At 55.9% G+C, this 22,354-nt stretch overlaps 2 protein-coding genes across 8 annotated transcripts in view; one reads left to right on the top strand and one right to left on the bottom strand.

The window, feature by feature from the left end:
- Positions 1–2,333: 2,333 nt before the first annotated feature.
- FZD2 (frizzled class receptor 2) lies at positions 2,334–4,885 on the bottom strand. Its single transcript, XM_014884854.2, has one exon. It carries the CDS (start codon positions 4,166–4,168, stop codon positions 2,495–2,497), a length of 1,674 nt encoding a protein of 557 aa, XP_014740340.1. The 5' UTR covers positions 4,169–4,885; the 3' UTR covers positions 2,334–2,494.
- An 8,382-nt stretch (positions 4,886–13,267) lies between these two features.
- GPATCH8 (G-patch domain containing 8) overlaps positions 13,268–22,354 on the top strand; it is a 54,544-nt gene continuing 45,457 nt past the window's right edge. For 2 of the 7 annotated variants that reach the window (XM_088179798.1, XM_088179800.1), the window contains exon 1: positions 13,364–13,419. Coding sequence is in view for 2 of the 7 variants with exons in the window: in XM_088179793.1 (XP_088035919.1) it covers positions 13,375–13,419 (45 nt within the window). In the remaining 5 variants the exon portion in view is untranslated. Of the gene's footprint in view, positions 13,420–22,354 lie in introns of all 7 variants that reach the window. The other 5 variants (XM_088179799.1, XM_088179801.1, XM_088179793.1 and 2 more) reach the window with 4 other exon arrangements.

The raw sequence follows: 22,354 nt of genomic DNA, 5'->3' as shown, positions 1-22,354 counted from the left end.
GGCCAGGGAGGGGGGCCAGGGGCCCCCAGTGGGTCCCAGCAGTGCCCGTAGGGTCCCCAGAACCCCCAGATCCCTCGGCACCCCCGGAGCACAGGAGCAGCCCCAGCGATCCCAGATCTCAGCTCTGTTTTCCAAAGCCAGGACATGAAGCCTTTTAAAAAAAAATCTCCTCTCTGAGCTCCTGCATTCCTGGGTGGAGAGTTTACATTCCCCCCGTCCCCCGTGATCTGTGCTTCGCCTCCGGAAAACAAAGTGGCCTTCGTGGGGAGCTCCTTTTTGGGGAGCAGGACCCTCCAGCCGGAGCCAGGACCCCGAGGACAGCACCCCAAAGCACTCAGAGCCAGGGCTGCATATAGCCCGGGACCCCCATGGCAAGGAGGACCCCCTGAAGTGGCACCCGTGGGGCGGGCATTGACGGGTGCAGGGGGGGTCCCCTGATGCCTTGGCAGGGGCTCATCCTGCCCATGCCACCACCAGAACAGGCAGCAGGAATCACCCTGCCTGAATGCCCATTTCCAGAGGCACCCAAGACAGGGGGTGGGGTAACAGTGGGTGCTGGGGTGTCCTGGGGGGTGCCATGGGTGCCAAGGGGGGCCCTGGGAGCGTTCCGACCAGCCTAGCCCGACCCCCAAACTGCTTCTCTGAGCCACAGAGGAGGGGGAAAAGAAGCCCTGGATAAGCTCCCCCTCTTCTCTCCCCCTTCCAAGTCATCGCTGGAAAATTAAACCGGATCCAAAGAGTTTTTCCTTTCCAAAATGTGCTGGAGAGGCGCTGCCTTAACCCCTTCGGCTCCCGCCTCGCCCTCAGCTCGGGATTGGGATTTTTAAGGGGGTTTGGGGATTTTCCCGGGTTTTGCTGGGGGAAGGCGAATGGCATAATACCCCGGCAATCCCTCTTTGTGCTCCAGGGATCCCCAAATCCCCTGGAATGAGGGAGACAAGAAGCGCTGAGGCTCCCCGGGGCCAGTTTTGGGGCACCCCTGGGGCCAGCGCTTCGCGGCCAGGTCTCCCTCTCCATTTTGGGAAGAGTATTTTTTTTCATTCCAATTAAATCCAGCTGATTAAATCCATCCTTCCACCCCTCCCTCCCTGCCCTGAGCTTGTTCCCCTGCAGCTGAAACTCCCCTACATCCCCCCTCCAGCATCCCCAAATCCCGACAGATCGAACCGGAATCAGGAGCCGCGGGATCAGGGGCCCACCCCAGCCAAACCCCTAATCCCAGAGAAAATGTGAGCTATTTCCTCCCGGGGGGGGTACACAGGAGAGCCCCCCCCACTGCAAACTGAAAATTCCTCATTTTTTGTGTTAAAAAATCTCATTTTTCCCCTTTCAAAGCGCTTTGTTCCAGCTGGAGGGAGGCACTGGTTCATTCCCCACGGGGTGGAAGTGGGGGGCCCAGCAGAATCCGTGGGGACCTCCACAATTTAATTATTGGGGTTTTTCGGGGGAAAAAGAATAGCCCTCAGGAATAATCTGGCTTTTTTTTTTTCTTTTTTTTTTTGACTCGTTTGTATTTGTGAAGGATTGTTCAAAAAGGGATTTGGGAGGAAAAGTCATCGGCCAAGTGGGGGGGCCCAGGGAGAGCTCCCGTGGGGGCAGCCCCAGCCCAGGGTCTCGTAGGAGCAAAGGGGTGAACAAAAAATCCACTTTCTTGGGGAGTTTTGAAAGGAGAGCGAGAAAAATGGGCTTGTTATTGGGGTTTTTTGCCTTTTTCCCCCCTTTTTCCAGGGGCCAGCAGAACTGAAGGTGGGGGGAGCCAGGACAGAGCGGGAAGTGGGGAGCAGGGGGCCGAGGGTTCCCTTCCAGGTTTGCCCGTGGTTTTTCCCTTTTTCTCCTCTTTCTTCTCCTTTTTCCCAACTCTTTCTCTTTTTCCCCCCCGATCCTTTTTCTCTCCTCATTTTCATCTCCTTTTTCTCTTTTCCCCTCCTTTTTTATCTTTTTCTCGCCTCCTATTTTTTCTCCCTTTCCTTTTTTCCTCCTTTTTCTTCCCTTTTCTCCTTTTTTCTGCCCTTTTCTATTTTCCTCCTTTTTCTCCCGTGTTCCTCCCCCTTCTCCCACTTTTTTCCTCTTTCCTCCTTTTTCTCATTTTCCCCTTTTCTCCTCGCTTTTCTTTTTTCACCCTTTGCTGCTCATCTTTCCCTTGTCTCCTCCTTTTTTCCTCCCTTTCCTTTTTTCTTTCCTTTCCCCTTTTCCCTACCTTTTCCACTGCTTTCTCCCTTTTCCTTCTTTTTCTTCCCCCTTCTTTTTTCTCCTATTTCTCCCTCCCTCTCCTCCTCTTTTCTCCCTCTCTTTTTTCACATTTTTAAATAGAAATATATAATTACATTTACAAATGCTATTTACAGGTTTAATTACAAAAAAAAAAAAAAAAATCAAAGAGAAAGAGAGACACCCCTTAGACATTAATAAATCTAAAAATAAAAATATATAATAACTCCTCCCCCCCCACCCCCAAAAAAATATTTCAGGCCGAAGGGCAGTGGGGCCGGGGGGGTCACACCGTGGTCTCGCCCTGCTTGCTGTTGGTGAGCCGAGTGTAGAACTTCCTCCAGGAGTGCAGGGTTTTGCCCGACCATATCCAGAACCCAGAGGTGATGCCCACGATCAGAGTCATGAGATACTTGATCATGTAGACGGTGAAGTCGGGGGTCATGCGGGGGGTGAAGTGGAGCGGGCAGGGGATGGCCAAGCTCTTGCAGTTCTGGCTGATCCAGCTGCGCTCCCAGTGCTCGCGGAACGCCTGCTCGTAGAAGTAGCAGGCGATGACAATGGTGGCTGGGACGGTGTAGAGGACGCTGAAGACCCCGATGCGAACCATGAGCCGCTCCAGCTTCTCCGTCTTGGTGCCGCCATGCTTCATGATGGTGCGGATGCGGAAGAGGGAGACGAAGCCGGCCAGGAGGAAGGAGGTGCCGATGAAGAGGTAGACAAAGAGCGGGGCCAGCACGAAGCCCCGCAGAGGGTCGATGTTGTTGAGGCCCACAAAGCAGACACCACTCAGCAGGTCCCCATCGATCTGCCCCATGGCCAGGATGGTGATGGTCTTGACGGCTGGCACTGCCCAGGCGGCCAAGTGGAAGTACTGGGAGTTGGCCTCGATGGCCTCATGGCCCCATTTCATGCCAGCAGCCAGGAACCAGGTGAGGGAGAGGATGACCCACCAGATGGAGCTGGCCATGCTGAAGAAGTAGAGCATCATGAAGAGGATGGTGCAGCCCTCCTTCTTAGTGCCCTGCACCACAGTGCGGTAGCCGTCCTCCTGGAAGCGCTCGTTGCAGACCACCTTCTCCTCCAGCACAAAGCCGGCAATGTAGGCTACTGACACCATGGTGTAGCACCCCGAGAGGAAGATGATGGGTCGTTCAGGGTAGCGGAAGCGCTGCATGTCCACCAGGTAGGTGGTGACGGTGAAGAACGTGGAGGCACAGCACAGGACAGACCAGATGAGGATCCAGATGCGGGCAAAGCGGATCTCATCCTCGTTGAAGAACATGTGGCCATCGGGACGGGTGGGCTCACAGGGCGCCGCGCAGTCCTTCTCCCCCAGGAACTTGTAGTTGAGGTAGCTGGGCACCTTCAGCGCCCGTGGGCAGTGGAAGGGGTGGTCGAGGGTGGCATAGCGGGGGGCGCCAGGGGTGCCCTGGCCGGCCAGCGGTGTGGCACTGGTCAGCAGTGCTGGGGAGCCACCGTCCTCCGAGTGGTTCTGCCCCACACAGATCTGCTCGGCGCCGTGCCGGGGGAAGTTCTCACATCGCAACCGCTCCGGCCACTGGAACCCAAATTTGTTCATGAGGGCCTCGCAGCCCTGGCGCGCCCGCTCGCAGATGGAGCGGCACGGCGGGATGGCCTGCTCCAGCACCGTGCACACAGGCGCGTACATGGAACACAGGAAGAACTTCAGCTCCAGCGAGCACTGCACCTTCACCAGCGGGTAGAACTGGTGGACCTCCAGCCCTGCGTCCTCCTGGTTGGTGTGACCTAGCAGGTTGGGCATGATGGTCTGGTTGTAGGCGATGTCGGTGCAGAGCGGGATGGAGATGGGCTGGCAGAAGCCGTGGTCGGGAATGGAGATGCCCTTCTCGCCGTGCAGCTGGGCCCGGCTCGGCGCCGGCACGCTCAGCCCTGCCAGCAGCCAGGCCAGGGCGGGCAGCACGCCGGGGGGGCCCATGGTGCCCCGAGCCGTGCGCCCCGATTTACCGTGCCCGGTGCCCAGCCGGACAGCCAGTCCTCCCGTCCCGGTTTGCCGTGCCCGGTGCTGCCTGGATGGCTCCCACAGCCGGATCAGCCGTGCCCGGTGCTGCCTGGACGACTCCCGGTGACTGGATACACTCGAGTCCCGGCTGGATGACTCCCGGTGGCCTGATTTGCCGTGCCCGGTGCTGCCTCGACGGCTCCCACAGCCGGATCAGCCGTGCCCGGTGCTGCCTGGACGACTCCCGGTGACTGGATACACTCGAGTCCCGGCTGGATGACTCCCGGTGGCCTGATTTGCCGTGCCCGGTGCTGCCTCGACGGCTCCCAGAGATAACTCCGCCTTGCCCGGTGCTGGCTGGACGATCCGCGATGACTGGATACTCTCAGGTCCCGCCTGGACGGCTCCCGGTACCCGGATCCCCCGTACCCGACGCTGCCCCGACGGTTCCCGCTGCCCGCTGTCCGCCTACCCTGTGCCCGGCGGGACGACTCCCGATGCCCCGATCTACCGTGCGTGGCGGGACGGCTCCCGCTGCCCAAACTTGGCGCTCCTGCTGCTCCCAGTGCCGGGTTCCGAAGCCGCGGGCGGGCAGTGGTGCCGAGACGGTGGCGGGAGGAGGGTCCCGGGGGCTGCCGAGGGGGATGCTGGGGGGGTGCCGGGGTCCCGGGGCGCGGGGAGCGGAGCAGCCGCACCGGACGCTCCCGCCGCCTTTGTGCGGGGCAGCGCCGCGTCCCCGCCGGGCGGGACCAGCGCCCCGCGCCCCGCCCCTCACGGGCCCGCCCCGCCAGCTCCGCCAATCACATTCAAATGGCGCGACCGACACGCCCACGATGACCCGAGCCACGCCCATCTAGCCACGCCCTGTCCCGGCGGTCACCGCCCTCCCCGCCCCCCCCCCCCCCCGCAAACTTTTTCCGAGTCGTGCAAACTCCCCCCGCGGGTGAGGTCGGGTCGGGGCCGAGGGGAAACCGCCCTCCCGTGTCCCCAAACCGCATTGTGGCCTGTGTCCCCCGTGTCCTCTGTGTCCCCCGTGTCCTCTTGGTCCCCCGTGTCCCCTTGGTCCCCGCTCTGTGTGCCCTGCTGTCCTCTGTCTCCCCATGTCCCCTACTTCTCCTGACAACTTCTCCGTGTCTCCTGACAACCCCCGTGTTCACTGTACCTCTGTCCTGTGCCCCTCCCCTGTCCCCTGCGCCTCCCATGTACCCTGTGTCCCCTGCGTGCTCTGCACCCCACCCCCCTGTCCCCTGCCCCCTGTGCTCCCTGCATCCCCCGCTGTGTTCCCTGGCCGTGCTGTGGCCTCTGCACTCCCTCCATGTCCTCTGCCCCCTCTGTGTCTCCTGTGCCCCACCTTGTGTCCCCTGCTCTGTTCATGTCCCTAACCCCCCCACCATGACCCTCCACCTGTCGGGCTGCTCCCCCCAGCCTAAGACCCACATCCCCCGTAGCGTGCTGAAGGGGGTCCCCCACTGTTCCCACTTTAGGGTACAGTGGAGCGGGGTTAGCTCCCATGCCCCACTGGAGACCTCCAGAGCAGGGTGCATTGGCCCCAACATTCCTTGTCCCCAGGTGTCAGCCAGGCAGTGCCACCACCCCATAGGTTGCCCATGGCAACCATGGGTACCCCCAAAAGGCCACTGCATAGCCAGGGGTATCCCCAAATCAGTGGGGGTGGTGGGAAACATCCTGCACCCTGCCCCCGTCTCCAACCCCACACCTCCCACCCCAGCTGGGGTTGTGGTGCAGGGCAAAAACAGGGCAGTGGGAGAGGCCTGGGGGACTGGGACACACTGCAGGGAACTGAGACACGCTAGCAGCGAATAGGACAACTGGGGGGTGACACTGGGACACAGCAGGGGGATTCAGGACGTGCTGGGAGCATCCAAGACACATTGAGAGTGTTGGGACACAGGGAGGTCAAGCACAGGGGGGGTCACGGGACACACCAGGGAGTCAAGCACACACTGGGGAGCACCAGGACACACTGGAGGGACTGAGACACACTGGAGAGACTGGGACCCACTGGAGACCCTCATCAGGGAACAAAACTGCAGGCAATTACCCCAAATTTCGGCACCAGGATGGGGGGCTGCCCTTCCCAAGGCAAGGGCAGCTCGGAGGGCTGTGATGGGGAGCCCCCTGCCCCTGTCCGCTCCGTTTTGGGGGGCTGGGGGTCTTCGGGCAGCCTCCTTCCCTCCCTCCCTCCGCGTCCTCCCTCCCTTTCTCTCCCTTTCCTGTAACTTAAGCTTTTGTTGTGAGCAGGAGACCCGGGCTGCCGTGAAAAGAGGGGGCCCCACCGCCTTTCACAGCGTAATTGAAACCATTGCGGCTCCTGGCCGAGGGGGAAGGGCAGGGGGGGCTCCAAAATCAAAGCCTGGGGGGGAAAGACGGGACACACGATGCTGCCGCCCCCCCGCCCCGCCAGCCTCCCTGGCCCGGACGTGCCGGGTGTCCCGGCGGGGCTGGCAGGGGCTCTCCCCGCTCCCGGGGATGGCGGAGGCTCCAGGGCTGCTGTGGGGTGAGGCGGTGAGATGGCAGCCAGGGCTGGCTGTCCCCGATGGGGCACCCAGGGGTGCTGCCTTTGGGCCCTGCCGTGTGCCCAGGCATGGCTGGGGTCGGTGGGTGCCCGGTGGTCCCAGGCGGGAGGCGGCGGAGAGAGGCTGGCACGGCGCCGGCGGCGGGGGCCGAGCCCGGAGCCCGGCCAGTGCTGCCTCCGGCCCATTCCCGCTCCCATTCCCGCTCTCATTCCTGCTCTCATTCCTGCTCCCCGGCTGCGGTGGGAATGCAGGGCCAGCTGCTCCTGTTGCAGCTCCTCTTGGACCTGTGGTGGCAGGGTCTGGCTAGGTGACCCCTGTCGTGTCCCCCAGGTCCACAGGGACAGGGACAGAGGGGTGCAGGAGTGTCTGCACAGCCACGTGGATTTTGGCTTCCTAAACACTTTGGATTTTGGCTTCTTTCCGGAGATGGAGGGGTTTCACTTCCAGAAGTGTTTGCAAAGGCTGTTCCTGTGCTCCTTTGTCCTTCTGGGTGCGGGTGGCTCAGGACAAGGGTCCCCAGAGCCTCCAGGGACACACTGGGACAGGGTTCCCAGAGTGGGTGCCAAGCCCTCCTCAGGAGGGTAAAACCCAGAGCAGATCCACCAGTCAGCCCTGAGAGGAACCCCTGAGTGGACTGGGGGTTTCAAGGGACACCCCAGAGAAGAAGCCAATGGGGTCCTGCCTGCTCAGTGGTGTCCCCTTACAGGGATATTCAGGGTGGCCAGGGAATCCTGTTATCCGTGTCACCAGGGGTGGTAGAGGGTGCTGCCCCCTCCCCAAAACTTCCCAGGGGGGTCTGGGGTTGGTGTCATGGGTGGAGGGGACACTGCGAAGACAAAGACCAACCCTTGCACTTAGTGGGAGAGGGTGGGTGCTGCCCAGACCAGGCTTTATGGGGAGTATGGGGCCAAACCCAGCTCTTCTCCCAGCTCCCCTTCGTGTTCTCACAGAGCTACTCAGGGTGGGAGACACCCAGGAGGCCCAATCCTCCCACTGCTCCACTCCATCCCAGTACAGCACTGGGGCATGCTGGTGGGCACCCAGTGTTGCCTGTGCCCTGATTCCAGCACCCAAGGGTCCCCAGCGGGAGGCCCATGGGTACCTCCACCTCTGAGATTCTGGTGGCTCCCGTGTCCCTCGCCTCCCTTTCGTGTCCCTGGTGCCCATGCAGCTCTCTTCCCTGGGATTTCTCCAGCACCATTAGGTGCCAGGATGCCTATGGGGTCCTCCCTGCACCCATCAAAGCCAGGGATGGGGGACACAGCTGCAAACACCCATGTCACCTCCAGCAGTACCCTAGCCCAGCCCCAGGCTGGAGGCCTCTTTCTGAACCTCCTCCCTGGAGACAAGTACCCTGAGGGTGGCACCACGTCTAGCACAGGCCCCGTGCATGGCCCCATGCAGGGCTGGTGGCCAGCACCACTCTGAAGGGCCATACTTTGAGGGGACACTGGCAGCACCAGTTTGCAGTTAAGTGTCCCTTAGGGATGGGCACAGAGGATGGCAAAGCAGAAGTGGGGAATGGAGGGGCTGTGGCAGGAGATGCCAGGCAGGATGGGGACCTCGGGGGTCCCCCAGGAGCACAGATGAAGGGAAGGGCCCCTCGGCCCTGCCCTCGGCTTTGTTTCACACTTAAGAGCCTCTAATTAAAACCAGGCACAAAGGCCCTGGCTGGCGGCGGGCGCGAGGTGCCAGCAGAGGACAGGGGTCTGTCACCAAGGGAACAGGAGTGACATGGGGTCCTGGGCACGGGCACTGTGGGGCCCCTGCACGCCTGGGCACAAGCAGGCACGAGTGCCCCCACACGCAGACACACAAGTGCACGCTCCCTACCCTGTGAGCTAGGGAGAGTAGTGCTCAGGCCTGGTTTGTACTGGTGTCAACTGGTCTGATGGTCTGCAGTGGCTCCGTGTGTGGGAGGGCTCTGTGAGCAGCGCTGCCCGGGGGGTTGGGGGCAGAGATGAGCCCTGGGCTGCATGTGGGGTGAGCCAAGCCCTGGGGTGCCCCTTCCCTGGGGGCAGCCTGGTAGGCAGTGGGCACAGCTTCAGCCAAGGACCACAGAGAGATCAGGGGGCTGGTGGGTGACCCCAAGAGTGGCTGTGATGAGCTGGGGGATGATGCCCCCCCAAAACATGGGTCTAGCTGCCTGGATCCTGCAGGGTGGTGAGACCACAAAGCCGCAGTGTCCCCCAAAGCCACTCCCGGTCCTGGCGGGGCACAGAGCCCACCGGGGCGGGCGCGGGGAAAGTGCTTTAAGCACACCTTGACCTTGCTGGCGGGGGAGGGATCCCCTCAGCTTGTCGGACACATCTCCTGCCAGCGCCGGCATTGAGAGCGCGCGAGCTCGCGCGCGGAGGAGCCGGCATGAAAAGGCAGCTTAGGCATCTCCTGCTGCGAGAGATGGATTAGGGGCTTCGGGGAGGCCGGGGGACAGCCAGTGCCACAGCCACCGTGCCGCAAGAGCCGCGTGCCGGCGGCCAGGCCGCGGGGCCAGGGTGGGCATGGTGGGCATGCCCCATGGCACAATCCCGCTGGGACAGCAGGGCAGTGGGGCGGGACCCTGAGGGTCCCCAAAATGGAGAAAATCGTGTGTGTGGAAAGTGCCAAGGGCTGTCCCAGCAGAGAGGGGACACCCAGGGCTGGCAGCCCTGGCCCCCCTGCGGGTCCCCCTGGCCTGGCTGCAGCTGTCACTGTCAGGGCTCGGGTATTTTTAGAGCTGCTCTGGACTACAGTGACCATTTCTGCCCATGGGGTGCATGGGATCGGGGTGGGGGCGGGGGGGAATGGGCACAAATTTCCCTTTTTGCTCTGCTTTGGGGTTGGAAATGCCCTTTAAGTCCCCAGGGAAGCACCCGGAGCTGGCAATAGCTCCCCATAGGGCACAGGGACCTCATAGTGGGGGGATGGGCATGGTACAGCCATCTCAGCTCTGTCCCCATGCTGGCTTGGGGTCTGTGTTCCTGGGAAAGTGACAGTGATGTCCCCACAGGGACAGCCTGGACCCCATGATGTCTCCCAGGAGCTGTTCCAGGTCTGTGGGGTGGCCCCTGTGGTGGAAGTGCAGGAGGGATGGGGTGCCCCCTGGCCATCCTTCCCTCTCCCAGGAACAGCTGTGTCCCCAGCTGGGGGCAGGGGACCTGCCAGCACTGGGCATGTGACAGGAGGTGACAGAAATGCTATTTATACCCTCCTATGTCAGGGCTTGGTGTGGGGACATCAGTGAGCCCATGTCACTGGCCCACGGTGACTCTTAGGGTCCCTTGAGTGCCCATCTGTCCCCTAATACCAACCAAGCACCCCTGTAGGGAGGGGTGGGCTCAGTTTGACACTCCATGGTGTCAAACAGGCATTCCAACTGTCCCCAGCCCACTGGGGACACAGAGTCAGCTCTGTGCCCAGTGGGGACACAGAGCTGACACAGCGACATTGAGCTGTCCCTGTACCCAGTGTGGACACTGTGTCTGACAGCAGCATGAAGTTGTTTCCAACAAGGACACTGAGTTGTCCCTGTGCCCAGTGGGACATAGAGCTGTCCCTGTACCAGTCCCTCCAGGCTAGAGGGTACCAGAGTGGGGCAGATGTGTCCCCCAACCACCTGGTGAGCAGCAGAGCGCCTTGGCACAGAGAGATGCCAACTGGGGAAGCATTCATTCCAGCCGCCCTCCTGCTCCTGTGGCAGCAGGGCTGGGGAGCACAGCCCAGAGAGGGCTCCCCAGAGAAGAGAGGCCCTGATGAATGCAGCACTGGCTCCTGGTCCTGCAGTCAGGGGCATCTGACCATGCTGTGGTCTGGGGTCCCCTGGCCAGGGGACACTGTGCCCTTCAAGCACCTGAGGCAGAGAAACCCAGGGACTGTCTCAGCTCACCCCTATGGCACCGGGACACAGGCAGGGCTGAGAGGCCTTGGGCAGTACTGTGGGCACCCAGCTCCAAGACCACCCCTGCTCTGAGCTCAGCACTCCTGTAGTGCCAGGTTCCCAAAGCCCAGGCAGGCAGCGCTGGGTGCCCCCCACCCATGAGTGATGATGAGCACCAGCTTTGTGAACCCAGCGGGGTGAGGGATGTTGAGAACGGGCAAAGGACACCAGTACAGCTGGGTCCTGCCAGGGGAACTGCCATCTGCTCCAGGGGTGTCCTCGGTTCATCCCACCTGGTTTGACACAGACCAATCTCCTTGCAGGGCCTTGTCTGACTCAGCACCCCATGGTGGGTGGTGGTCCAGGGGGTGGCTGGGGGTCCCAGTGACCACCTGGGTGGGGCAGGAACTCCCTATTGTGGGCATAGCCCCTGCACTTGGCCCAAGGGTGCCCATCCGGGACCCACTGGTAGGCTGGGATACAGGACATTTGACTGAGTCACCCACAGGGCTGTTCCACATGGTATGGCTGGGCTCCCTGGGCAGGGGTCCCTAGTCCAGTCCTGCCCATGTGGACCCACCTGGGTGTTTTGGGAGGACAAGGAGGGTACCACAGTCCTGACATGGGACACTAGGGTTTTTGTGTGGAGTTGAGTAAAGCAGACAGGCAGAGCACCAACAGGACTTTCTCAGGGCAATGAGGAGCAAATCTGAGCATGTTTCTGCCCAGCAAGAAACGGACAGATACATGGCCACTCTGCAATGCAGAAGTCCCAGCTCACAGCCATCAAGCCCTTCTCAGCACACAGGGTTGGCTGGTTCCAGGAGAGAGCCAAGTTTAGAATCATAGGATGTTAGGGAACTATCTTTAGAAACTTAAAGACCATCTAGTCCTATCCCCAGGTTGCTCAAGGCCTTACCCAACCTGGCTTTGAACACTGCTAGTGTTGGGGCATCCACAGCCTCTCTTTCCTGGGAGGTTTTCATTTCCAGGATATCCCAGGAGAATCCCTGCAGGGCTGCTTTGGTGAGGCAGGGGGCTGAGCACAGCATTCCCTCCTAACAAGTCAGAGGAACATGTTCTACGCAGGAGTTCTGGCAGCACAGGCCAGCCTGGCTCACCATAGGAACAAACTAAGTCTAGAGCTACCCCGTGGAGCACAAAGCACAACCAGTGCTTCAGGACCCACTGCCTCGCTGTGCAGAGCACAGGTGTCCCCTCAGGGACAGGTCTGGTGGCACATGGAGGCTCAGAGAACACACTGCAGACAGCCCTGGTCCCGAACTCCTCTCCCTCACCTGGCCCTGACAGGCAGTAGAGGGCAGTAGGGCCCGGGCAGAGAGGCTGCTGCGGGGAGAGAGAAAGCAATGAATGAATGGAGAGACAGATGGGATCCGTTTTTCCTGCTGTCAGGGCAGGCGGAGGGCTGGCAGCACACGGTACTCAGGGACAGCTGGAGACAGCTGTGCTGGGGGATGGAGAAGTAAAGATCTCTGCAGAGCTGGACCCAAATACTAGACCCAGACCTCAAACCTAGACCCAGAACCCCGACTCCAAACACAAATCCAGACCCAGACCTAGACCCCGTCCCCAGACAGCAAACCCAGCCAAGGTTCCCAAACCTATCCCACGGCCGCAAGTCCCTAGTCCTGGCCCCCAAGTCCAGACCCAGACCTACATTCTAGACCCGATCCCAAAACCAGACCCAGAATCCAGACCATAACCTAGCACCCACCCTCAGATCCCCGGAATTGCCCACGGCACTGCTGCTGTGCCATTGCAGAGGACAGGGCTGTGGCTGCACGAGCCAGGCACGCACTTCCCCCTCAGGGGCGACGAGAGGCTCTTGCAGCCCGGCCGGAGGGCTGGGGCAGGAGCCAGGGATGCGAGCAGGGCTCTATCGGATCGTGGGCTGCACGGCTGGCTCTGAGCACCGCGATCCGGCTCAGGATTTGTGCTGGGCACCATTGCTGTGGTCGCCATCAGGGCTCATGCCAGGCCTGGAGCCGCTCCCAGCGCCGAGGGGCTCCGGCCTGCCCTCAGCCACTCCCTCGGCGCGGGCCCCGCTGAGCTGGCTCTGCGCATGCGCCAGACCCTCAGCACGCATTAGTGACGGTGGCGAGCCCGCGTTCCCATTGGCTCACACAACCATCAGTCAAGCGAGTAGGGCAACTCCCATTGACTCGGGCTGGGAGGGCGGGAAGCCCGCAGCAGAGCTCGCGCTCTCCGTTATCCGGGTCGAGCCCTCGCCGTGTGACGGTTTGCACATGCGCACAGCAGGGGGCGGGAAAGGGTGCCCCGCACTGCGCGGCAGCTCGCGCCCTAATTGGCTGTTAGGCACGCCCGCGCACTGCTCGCGCCCTCATTGGTTATCGGGCGCCCGCGTGTCGCCGCTCGCACCCCTATTGGCCGCTGAGGCGCACATGCGCGCTGCCATCTGCAATCAGACGCGGAGCGAAGCTCGGCGGGGCGTGACCTGTCGCGGCGGAGCCCTGAGGGCACGGCCAGCCTTACGAGCCGGTTCCGGCCTCTTGGTGTGCCGACCCTCGACGTGCCTGTGTCTCCGGGCCGGTCCTGCCGGCGCCGCCCCGCCGAGTCCCGCTGCAGCAGCCATTCCGCTCCGCGCGGTGGCGCCGCCGTGAGGGACCGCCTCGTTGCCGATCACGTGACGTGCGTTGCTGCGCACGTGACCTGTGGGCCGCGCATGCGCGGTGCGGCGGGGGCGGTGCAGGCGGGCGGCGCTGAGGGCGGAGGCGGTGGCGGCCGGAGCGGGCCTGGGCCGGCGCGAAATGGCGGACAGGTTCTCTCGCTTCAACGAGGACAGGGACTTCCAGGTACTTCATCCGCGCCGCCCCGTGCGGCCCCGGCCCTTCAGGCCGGACTCCGCCGTCTTCTTCCCCTACCTCCTTCCCCCCACCGGGGCTTTGTATGCAGGCCCGGCGCCGCGTCGCGGAGCGGCACAGAGGGGAAGGCGTGGGGCCGGGGCCGGCTGTCAAGATGACCCGCGGCAGGGGAGAGCGGCCCGGGCACGGGGGGCAGCGCGCGGCGTGTTATGACGGCGGCGGCGAGGGGCCGACCCCGCGGAGGGACCGGTGAGGTTTCACGATGGGACCGACCACCCCCGCCATGAGGAGTTGGGCCCCTCCGAGATGAGGGAGCCAGCCCCCCGATGAGGGTATCACCGATTCCCCAGTGAGGGCTCGGATCACTCCCCCCAAGACCCGTTCGAACATCTGCCAGCGACCCCCTTTTCTGTGGGAAACGTCTCTTCCTTCTCACACCCGGCCTCCCCGCCAAAACATCAGTATTTCAACGTAATTAACGTCAGTGATGCTGTTTGAAAGGGGGTTTAAATAAACAATGGGAAAATTAACGTTGACTCATTAAGCTTGAACAATGACATGTTGTTCTCTGACTTCAGCCCGGGAAAGTCTCGGGGTTAGAAAGGAAAACAAAAGGAGCGAGGATAACGCTGCTCTAGGAGAACTGTGGATGAGCTGTTCTGTCGGTCCTTGTTTCGGGAGCTTGGCGTTGGAATGGTGCTGTTCATCCTCATTCGGGCCTTTCACCCAGAGATCTGGGAGGGTTTTTATAATATGGAGCTTGCGTAATTCTGCTTAATCTGGCATTAAGGTGCAGTCTTGGAAGCAGTCAGAACATCCAGGAGTGACTAATTTATATTGCTTCTGGATGTCATAAGGGGTGCATGATTAAAAAAATTGTTGCTAAACTGTGAAACACACAAGAAAATAAATACCAGCGTGGTTGTGTGCAATGCTGGCATCGCCTGCTCTCAGGATGGAGGTTTGGCTCCTGCCACAGCCCGAAACATGGGCTTGTTTGCATCCTTCATTTCCTTCAATGAGGAAATGAATAATTAACACTGAAATAGTCTGATTTGGCTTTGAAGTTTGTGTTTCAGGAAGTGGAGCCAGATCTTGGGCTTGAAAACAATTTCTCCTAATTCTTCGGTGAGGGAGAGATGGGGAACCTAAACCAAGTCAGGTACTGTGGCTGTGCTCAGGGAATGAGTGAGCTCTGCAGTCGAGTCTACATTTCCTTTAGGTTGTCCTTGTTCCTGTCCCAATGTGGGGAAACCCCATGGCAAGAAAAATAATTGTAGTGGCAAAACCTGTTAGTGTGTCGTGGCTCTGGGCACGCAGGAGGAATGTGTGGTGATGTCAGGGAGGAAACTCGGCTCCATTACCTGATCCCAAGATCTTGGAAGCTGCTGAGTGTGCCTGGGGACAATAACTCAAGTCACAACCCTGTGTCCCCTTGACTTTAAAAAAGGGCACTGTTCTAAATTGGGATTTATCTGTGGTAAATAGCAGGCTTTCCTTGTCTTTCCCAGAGACTAGAGTGAAGAATAAAAAGATAGAGTTTGGTTTTATGGAAGGGTTACTGCTCCGTTCTTCCCTGCCTGAAAATATGCCAGGGAAAAGAGAGACATTTTATTTTGTGCTAAAGCTTCCTGTGAGGGGAAAGTGGAATCAGTCCCCTGGGAAGAGCAGTTTGGAGCTGGTTGAGGCTGCGGAGGACTGAAGGTGAAAACTGTGAGCTGTGGAAGAGATGATCCATGGGGGACTGGGACAAGGTCACACTGAATTTTGGGAGCTCAAGGGCCTGTGCACCTACTTCTGACAGCTGGGCAATCTAACAGTTTTTCTAAAGTATATTGATGGAGATAAGCTTTTTGATGAAGAAGAAAGAAAAATAAGGTTCAAAGTCACTTTCAGAGAAGACTTGAATTTTCTCGTCTGTTTTGAGACAGAGATTGCTTGAGCTGTAGCAGGGTTGTGGAATACAGGAAATGCTTGATGTGCTGGGTATTTGCAGGGCTGCTGTGGCTGTATGTAAAAATACACCTGCCTGTGCCTCTGTAGAAAATCCTGGTCTGCAAATATAGCAAAACCAGGAGTGTTTCTGTCGGTATTAGGGATATCCTTTTCACTCTGTTGTAGTTCTTTGGCAGGTGGAATTTCTGTCCTTGGAGCAGGTGTGTCTCTAGATGTGATCCCATGTTCCTGCCAGGCTGGTGAGTCCCAGGGTGCGTGGCCAGAGGGAGATAGGCTCTAAAATTACACAGCTTGATCAGGGATGGATGCAGTGTGGGAAGGGAGGCTGTAGAGAGCTCTCGGATTTTGTTCTGGGGTGTCTACTTGTGATCTCTAAGTAAAAGGATGTGTAGCAGTTTGGAGAGAGGGAGAGAAACAAAAGGTCGGTAATGAAGAGTGTAAGTCAAAGGAGCCTTTTAGCTGTTTGGAAGAAAGGCAAATATCTTGGGGTTAGTGATATGGCTAATGGAAAAGTCACTGGATGAAAAAAAACATTTTAGAGTTCTCATTATTGTTATCAGCTGCCTTTCTGGAGAGAAGCTGGAAAGAGTCTGGGTTGGGAGGATCAGTTTGGCAAGAGTGCAAGTTGAGCACTGTAGGCAGGGGAGAGCTGGCAGTGCAGGGTTAGCAGAGGTGATCCTTGGGTTTCTGAGCTTCTGATATGCTGGAGAAAAGTGGATTAAAGGTGAGAGCTGCTGGGAGCTGTTCTTCCCTCCCCTGTGCCTGACTGAAGAAAGATCAGTGCCGTGAGGAGAGGCAGGCATGGAAACATTACTACATGGAAACAGCACTACAGGAAAATCAGGAAGGATGGACCTAAATCAGGTGGGAAAGAGAAGATATCCATGGTCTGAAGTGCATGGAAAGGTGCTGAGGGAGAAGGGTTGTTGGGCAGAGGGATCAGCTGAGAACTGGAGATACAAGAGGGAATGAGGGATCTTCCCATAGCTGCAGGCACAGTGATGTGGTGGGCATGAAGAGAGCTGCAGAGGGAGTGATGCTTCTCCAAGGGAGTTATAGGTAGCCCTGTGGAAAAGAGTGGCTTGTGTAAGAATGAGAAAGTCATATATTCCTGAGGATGTAAATCATGATGTGGAGAGAGAGGAAAAAGATTGTATACACTGAAATTGTTGTGATTCCTCTCTGTGTCGGTGGAAGGAACCTTGAAGCTGAGGGTGATTTCGAAATTGAAATTGCCAAAGGAGCGGGAATGGCACTGGAGGATATCACTGCAGTGACTTGATTAGGCAGCCCTTGGGTTTTGCCTCACAGCATTGTTGTGCTGTTGTTGTGCTCTGTAGTTTCAGAAGCCACACTAAAGGCTTAGATCCTCTTCCCTTTTTGCTTTAAGCTCTGAAACCTTAGTGAAACTTGGAAAGCCCCTGGTTTTGAGTGAATTTTGCAGGTGCTAAACCTGAGAGCAGCTCCATAGAAAGGTCTTGAGCTGTGCTCTGCCTGTCATGGGGATCTTATCCTTACCAGGCCAGCACCAGGCTTCATTTGGGAGCTTTGGACAGGGACATGGATTAGTGGAGAAGGGATATCCCTGACCTTCCTTCTCTCATCTCTCTTCTAGGCTCTGCAATGGCAAGCGAAGTCTTGGGTGACTCATCCAAATAAATCTCAACCTTTTTCCATTTTCCATCCAAGAGAGGTTACTTTTGGGTTTCTGACAAGCTTCGTTGTTGGGGTGAAGGACTGAGGATCTTGTCTGTGACAGGCTCTGTCATTTGTCTGTGCTTCTCTCCCCTAGACTGATGGGCTTCCCTGGCAGAGATAAATGGGAATGACCATAACTTTGAGGAATTCTGAACAACAGCTGTAAATGATGCTAACAGAATATTGTAGGAGCGTTAATGAAAGCTGTGTGAGCATATGAAGCTGCTGCAATAAGTAAATCTATATTTTTAGTGCTATTTTTGCATTTGCAATGGTTTTATTCTTCAGATCAGGTATGCACGCTCAAAGAATAAATATTGTAGATGTCTCTCTTGCTGATATCTAGTGGAGCTCCCACTTACTCCCAGATGTTGAGAAAATGTTTTCTTGCTGCATTTTTCTCCTTTTCATTGTTGAAGCAGAAATATTACCAGCCATATGTGTCAATGTGTACAGTAATTTCCTCTTCCTACGTACATTGCACTTACTGGCATCATTAGCCAGACGGAACACAGGCTGTTCTGTCTCTTGGTTTTTTGGTGTTGTGTAGTTTGTGCAATGGAATGACACTTCCACCCAGCAGGAAGAACCATGCCTGGTTTTCCCTGCTGGATGGAAGTGTGACCAGTCTGAATCTCAGCTTGGGTTTTCATGCTAATTCCAAGAAGATAGGTGTTTTTTTTTTTCTTTCCCTCCACAAAGGATTTGAACAGCTAAGCCAGCACATCGCTGTGCTTCTGGCCCTGCCTGCTTCTAGCAGGTTGAGCTGAGTGCTGCTGGCAGGGGGATTTTATGCTTTTTAATTGGCAGAATGTCAGGGATAAGTTCTGTTCCCAAGCAGCTTAGGCAGCGCTTTACTGGACAGCTGGGCCAGCAGCGAGGAGGTTTAGAATCCATCCTTAATGAGTGTGGCCATGGCTGCAGATTCACTTCTCTTCCCAGGTGCTGCCTAAGGGAAGTGCATTTGATTTTCGTGTCCTTCAGCAGGCCCAGCTGCTCGGGGTGATGTGGCACTGGGAGCTGATGCCTGCATTCTGCACTGCAGAGAGATAAAGAGGGTCATTTTCTCTGCCTGCCTTTACTAATTGGGGAAAGAAAAACTTAATGTGGGGGAACGAGGATTGGAATCTCTGCAAAATCTGTTACACTGAGCTTTCAACTGATCCAAGATCCTGGGGTGTGAGTTTGCCTTTGGCGGGAGTAGCGGCAAGCAGTTGGGAGACAGCCTGTGCCTTTTCCATGGAGTGTTTTCCAACTGAAGAATTAATCCGAGATTTTAGAAGATCTGTTAGACTTGTTTAGAGATCTTAATTTATAATTCGATTCGGGTTATATTTCTGGTGTGGGCCCAGCACAGGAAGAATGCAGCTCTTACCTCCTTGGCAGGATGTTCTGACCTCTCAGTTGAGCAAAGCAGGAGCAGCAGAACTGTGACTGATTTTTTTAACTTCCCTGTGTGAGCAAGGAGTGGGGGAAAGGCTGGGGGAAAATGTGTTCTAAAGTAGATCAAGTAGTTTTGGTTCCAGTTTTAGAACATCACAGTAGGGTCTGAACTTCTGTGTGGATTTCTGGGACTCACGTGGTGAGATAACCCTGTCTTGGTTGTGCCTTCCCCCAGTCTGTGTTGTGACTTCTCTCCTACAGTGATGCTCTTCATTGCCGAGGCTAAGTGAATGGGAAAGGAAACACTTTATCCTTCAGTCCCACAAGCTATGGCTGAGCTACCTCAGCTTCTTCTGACAAAACCCACCCCTCTAACCAGACTTGTGCCACCTGCTGTGTGGGAATGTGGAGCTCATCTGATAAAAAGCACTGCTGTAGTTGTAGAGCCGCACTTCCTCAGTTGACAGAAGCTTTTCTCCTACCACATGGTTTTAATCCTGTAGTAATTCTTGCTACTTTCTCCCTTCAGGCACCTCTGTGGGCAGTTAATTTGAGATTTTGGCCATTCACAGTTTTGAAGCCGGAAGTTAATATTAGGATGCTGACTTTAAATATCCAGGTATCACTTAGGTTTCAATTCCCATTGTTTGACCGAGTTCTGAGTCTAGGAGTTTGTGTTTGGCTGCAGTATTTCTCCCTTGAAGACAGTTGGTGATGGGAAACATTTTCCTTTGTAGATCGTTCTGGTAGTTTAGCCATTGGAAGCTGCATGTTCCTTAATTTTTCTTCTAGATTTTCTTTATTTTCAGCTTTTACCTGAGCTTTATGTCCTTCTCTGTTATGCCAAAGCACACATTGCTACTCTGTGTCCTCTTACTGAAGGTATATACAGATTTCTGCTCAATTTTAGCTTCTTCTGAGAGCCTTAATGGCTCTGAAATCTGTTACTGTTCTCCCTTTGTGTTGTTACAGCTTTCTGCATCTTAAATCGTCCACACTTGTGATTGGAAAACTTGCTCAGAGGAGTCAAGAGCAGACTCTTACCTGGTATAACATACTGAGATAAGCATCTTTTTTACTGAGAGATAAACATCTATTTACCTTTTTTTTCGTATTTGCTGTTCCTTTTTTGCACACCCTTGGACTGTATTTTTATCCTTTCTGCTACCATGTTGCATGAGGAGGTTTTAAGGGGGATTTCTCAGGCTGCTGAGTGCAGCCCTGTTCTGTGCTGTGTTTGTACAGGGCTCTGTGAAAGCACAGCGGTGTTAGGGAGTTGAAGCCACTCTTACACGGGTCAGGTTGCTCTGTACAAACACGTCCTCACTGTTGCTCCCTCCTTGTTGGGCTGCCTGATCTGCAAACTGAGCTGGCAAGTGCTCTGTTTCCTCTGGTCATTGATGACAGTATTGAATGGAGTTTGAATCCTGTTAATGTGTTCCTGAGGGAGATTTTCTGTGAGATTTTGGTTTAGAAACAATTCTTTATCAGGTCAGACACCGCAGTAAGAAAGAAAAGGCAGATAATATTATGGAAGCTTGGAAGTTCATAGTGGGAAATAGATTACACCCTGAATATTACTTGATTAGCACCCTGTCCTAGCAGAGTGGTTTCTCTCTGCCTTGTTCTGTCTGCTGTGGCAACACACAGGAGGGAAGGGATGGCATGTAGAGGGACCTGGACAGGCTGGAGAGCTTGGTCAGTGTGAACCTCATGAAGCTCAGCAAGGGCAAGTGCATGGTCCTGCACCAAGCACGAATCCATGCTGGGGGAGAATGGATAGAAATGAGACGTTCAGTGACTCAGCTGTGTGTGCTGGCAGCCCAGGAACCAACGATGGGCAGCAGGTGAGTGGGGAATTCTGCCCTGCTCAGGTGAGACCCCACCTGCAGAGCTGCCTCCAGCCCTGGGGTACCCAGCACAGCAAGGACCTGGAGCTGCTGGAGCCGGGCCAGAGGAGGCCACAGAAATGCTCTGAGGGCTGAAGCCAGGCTGGGAGAGCTGGGGGTGTTCATCTGGAGAAGAGGAGGCTCCAGGGAGATCTCAGAGTCCCTTCCAGGACTTAAAGGGGCTCCAGCAGAGCTGGAGAGGGACTTTAGACAAGGGACAGAGGGACAGGACAAGGGGAAATGGCTTCCCATTGACAAAGAGCAGGTTAGGTGGGATATTGGGAAAGAATTCCTCCCTGAGACGATGGTGAGGGTGCCCAGAGAAGCTGAGGCTGCCCCATCCCAGGAAGTGTCCAAGGCCAGGTGGAGCAGCCTGGGATTGTGGAAGGTGTCCTGTCCATCCCCTGCAAGAGGTGGAAAAAGTTAATCTTGATGGTCTTTCTCCACCCACCAGGATTCTTTGGTTCTTTGAAGGTCCTGGTTAGCCATGAAACTGTAGGTGCTGGAAGCTGCAGCAGCTTCTGCATCAAGGCACATTAGAAATGGCAAAAAGAGAATTGGGTGAGTGAGCCCAGTGCTGGCTCTTGGGTAGAGCTTGCTGAAGGACTGCAGAGCATCCCTCGTGTGCTGGAGCAGATCCACAGTTGGTGTTGGTGCAGCAGAAGGAATCTGAAAGACATGTAATTGTTCTTGTTTGGTGCCAAAGTATGCAAAGCAGAGACCTGCCTCTGGCTCCCACTCCTTGTGTGGTACAAGCTGTTTATCTCTGAACTGTAGAACATGTTTTTATTTGGACAGCTCTAAGTGGGTATTTATATGCACATTTTCCTGGTTTAAACCTCTTGACCCATGACTAGTCTTAAATGTGTTCTACTGAGTGGGTTTTCAGTGTTTTTTGGATTTAGCAGGAAGAATTTTGTCAAAATTAATTTTTAGTTTGGTAAACAAAAGGTGCCATCAACTTCTCAATGTGCAATTCCAAGATGCTTCTTTCAAACCTTGCCAATTTAAATTCATCTCTGAGTCTCAAGTGATTGCTTTTGTTGTATTGACTTGAGAGGATTTTCCTGTTAAGTACTCTCAGAATAATTGATGTGTGTGTCTGCTGAAAATGAGGTTTTGCTGCAGCTTTCACAAGATGTTGACTGTAAATATTCAGCTGTTTCTAGGGGTGTGCAGACGTGCCCTGTCCGTACTTCCCGCTTGTATTGCAGGGAAAGGTCTGGGAAAGGGATTCCTAACATGTGGAGGTTGGTAAGAACATGTTTGGGAATGCTTCCCCTCTGTGTTGTTAGGAAAGAATCTGTGATTTTTTTTTTGTGTCTTTACAGACACTACAGCGAACAACAGGAAAAAGGATGATTTTGTTCTGGGAAACATTAACAAAGGCTTTTCAGGTGCCAATACAAAGTTGCTTTTGTATTGCTTTTTATAGCTTTGAGAACCCATGTGGCCTTTAAAATTATCCAAGAAAGTTTCCAGGATTGGATGGAGCCATCTCCTAGGTGCATGTTGGTCTTAAAAATATATTTTTTTCTGGGTGCATAATGAATATTCAAAGAACACTGTAAGCTACATTTTCCTGGAGTTGTTTTTGAGTTCTTTGGATGGATTTCTAAGCATCAACATGGTTGTCTGCATCAATTACGTTTTGGAGCCCTTCCATGGTATAGAGTCATCAGGCCCTGCCGAGCTGCAAAGGGCAGCATGAATTACTGCTGTGATCTGCAGTCAGCGTGTATAGGGAGGTGTGCATCTTGCAGAGATATTAGAAACCCGTTACATTTTGATTGTGTGTAATAAACACAACCATCAGTCATGGGGAGCTGCATTTGGGTTTAAACACCTTCCTTCCCCCACTGATCTTGGCCAAAACTCGCTGTGAGGTCAGTGGTGATGTTGGTGATGGGGCCCCACAAATAAATCAGAGCACTGGCAGACCTTGGCACTTGTACCTCTTGTATCTCATCCGTGCCTGGAATGAGTTTCTATCCTGCTTG

This window comes from Sturnus vulgaris, chromosome 27 (assembly GCF_052056855.1).
Source record: "Sturnus vulgaris isolate bStuVul1 chromosome 27, bStuVul1.hap1, whole genome shotgun sequence".
Classification (NCBI taxonomy): Eukaryota; Metazoa; Chordata; class Aves; order Passeriformes; family Sturnidae; genus Sturnus; species Sturnus vulgaris.
The sequence above is the reverse complement of the archived record's forward strand: the minus strand, read 5'-3'. Positions and strand labels throughout refer to the sequence as shown.